At 51.4% G+C, this 2,657-nt stretch overlaps 1 protein-coding gene across 1 annotated transcript in view; it reads right to left on the bottom strand.

Moving 5' to 3' along the window:
• Positions 1-792, bottom strand: part of ZDHHC19 (zinc finger, DHHC-type containing 19) — a 31,161-nt gene extending 30,369 nt beyond the window's left edge. The window contains 2 exon segments of the mRNA XM_011978728.1: positions 106-164; positions 531-792. Coding sequence (XP_011834118.1) covers positions 106-164; positions 531-676 — 205 coding nt within the window. The 5' untranslated portion in view covers positions 677-792.
• Positions 793-2,657: the final 1,865 nt, after the last annotated feature.

Raw genomic sequence — 2,657 nt, 5'->3', positions numbered from 1 at the left:
CAACTGAGACCAGAGGCAGGCTCGGTCCCGAGCGGGGGCAGCCCAGCCACCTGCAACTGAGACCAGAGGCAGGCTCGGTCCCAAGCGGGGGCAGCCCAAAGCCACCTGCAACTGAGACCAGAGGCAGGCTCGGTCCCGAGCGGGGGCAGCCCAGCCACCTGCAACTGAGACCAGAGGCAGGCTCGGTCCCGAGCGGGGGCAGCCCAAAGCCCCCCACCCAGGGCCTGGCTTACTCAGGTCAGGACCCACAGACCTTAAAGCCAGATCTAAAAATCTAGGCTCCAAATACCCAGGCAGACTCATAATGGCTCCACCAAATGTCACCAGCACGACCAGCCACCCAAAGCTCCCAAAATGCACAGGCATCCTTGACCTCTGTGCCTTAGCACATCGGTTCCCTAGACCAGAATATCCCCCTTTCTCTGATTCTCCCCCACCGTCTTCTGCACTCCCCTGCCTCCATCCTATCATATTCTGTTTCCCTGGCTGTCTCTTTGTAGGAAACCTAACGCCTTGCCTGGGAAACTCACGGGAATGCGAAGAAGAGGCCACTGAAAAAGACCAGCAGCACCACATTGAAGGCAGCAAACAGGCTGGAGAGGACCCAGGGACGTGGGACCAGAGGCAGGGGATAGAGCTCCTTCACCTGGGGCGTGGCATCCATTAAGAGTGTCATGGTTGGGCCTCCTGCGCCTCCAGGGGAGGTCAGAGCCACCAGGCTTCCTCCCCCAGCCCAGCTTCCAGAGCTCCATGGCCACAGCGGCCTCAGAGCCACAGCCCAGGATGAAAGGAAAGAAGCTCCAGTGTGACATCACAGAGGCTGGGGGCCTTCAGCAGAACTGTCTGCAGTTTTCTGTGGCTGCCTCCGGTGACAGGCACTTCCAACAGCAAACCCCACCCCTACACGTGCTGGGGAACCGAGAGGCCCTGCCCCTGACAGGCTGATGTTGTTGGAGAAAATATGACCTTGGAGAAACACATAGGGAGAAAGTTGGTCATTTTCAGCCGGGCGTTGTAATCCTTGTAATCCCAGCACTTTGGGAGGCTGAGGCGGGTGGATCACTTGAGGTCAGGAGTTCGAGACCAGCCTGGCCAACATGGTGAAACTCCGTCTCTACTAAAAATAGAAAACTAGCCAGGAGTGGTGATGCCCGCCTGTAGTCCCAGCTACTCGGGAGGCTGAGGCAGGAGAATCACTTGAACCCGGAAGGTGGACATTGCAGCGAGCCAAGATCGTGCCATTGCACTCCAGCTTGGGCGACAGAGTCAACTCCATCTCAAATAAAAAAAAAAAAAGAAAGAAAGAAAGTTGCTAGGTTTTTTTGTTGGGTTCTTTTTGTTTGTTTTGTTTTGGGTTTTTTTGAGACGGAGTTTCACTCTTGTTGCCCAGGCTGGAGTGCAGTGACGTGATCTCAGCTCACCGCAACCTCTGCCTCCTGTGTTCAAGCGATTCTCCTGCCTCAGCCTCCCAAGTAGCTGGGACTATAGGCATGCGCCACCATGCCTGGCTAATTTTGTATTTTGTGGTAGAGACGGGGTTTTGTCATGTTGGTCAGGCTGGTCTCGAACTCCTGACCTCAGGTGATCCACCCGCCTCGGCCTCCCAAAGTGCTGGGATTACAGGCGTGAGCCATATCAAACTTCTTTTATAAAAGGCCTCAAAAAGAAACTGAGGCAGACATTTAAAAATAAATAGGCATTCATTCACTCCAAGAAAAGTAACAAGCAAGGCGAAAGTTCAAAAGAAAACGAGTTTTCCTCTGCCTAGCATGCTCACTTCAAGCACAGTTATAAGAGAGCACTGTGCAGAAAGCCAAGGCCGAAAGAAAACGCTGCAGACACCCGTCCCCTCCAGACCAAAGCTGAAGAAGAAAAAAGAAAGACAAATTCTTTTACTGTTACCCCTTTCCCAGGTTTCTTAAGCATGATTATGTTTTACAAATGTCTGTATTTAGCCAGTTCTTGTTTTTCTTTCAGTGCAGCTACAAAGCCACCGGCTACGCAAGGCCACAAGTGATGCTATAGATTATGTGACCTATCATATGATTAACCAGCTTTATTTTATTTATTGTAAGTCTGCTTGTAAAATCCCTGCTCTGTCTTTGTTTAACGTTCAGCTTCTTAGATGCGAATCCACTAAGCCAGTGCGTACCTAAAATAAACAATCCTCTTGTTCTCCATATCAGCCTTGCCAGTCCTCAGTTTCCTGCAACATCTCTACTAAAAATACAAAAATTAGCCAGGCGAGCTGGCAGGCACCTGTAACCCCAGCTACTCGGGAGGCTGAGGCACGAGAATCGCTTGAACCTGGGAGGTGGAGGTTGCAGTGAGCCGAGATCTCACCATTGCACTCCAGCCTAGGAAACAAGAGCGAAACTCCGTCTCAAAAACACACACAAAAAAAGAAAAGATTATGCGAAATGGAAGAAGCTCAGCACGAAAAGCCACATATTGTTCCACTTACATGAAATATCCAGAGTCGCCAAATCCATTGAGATCAAAAGCAGATTTGCAGCTGCCAGGGTGTGGGAGGAGGGGGAACTGGAAGATACGAGGGTGGTTGGTTGTTGTTGTTGTTGTCTTGAGACTGAGTCTCACTCTGTCACCCAGGCTGGAGTGCAATGGCACCATCTTAGCTCACTGCAACCTCTGCCTCC

The sequence above is a fragment of the Mandrillus leucophaeus genome, unplaced genomic scaffold, assembly GCF_000951045.1.
Source record: "Mandrillus leucophaeus isolate KB7577 unplaced genomic scaffold, Mleu.le_1.0 Scaffold199, whole genome shotgun sequence".
Classification (NCBI taxonomy): domain Eukaryota; kingdom Metazoa; phylum Chordata; class Mammalia; order Primates; family Cercopithecidae; genus Mandrillus; species Mandrillus leucophaeus.
The sequence above is the reverse complement of the archived record's forward strand: the minus strand, read 5'-3'. Positions and strand labels throughout refer to the sequence as shown.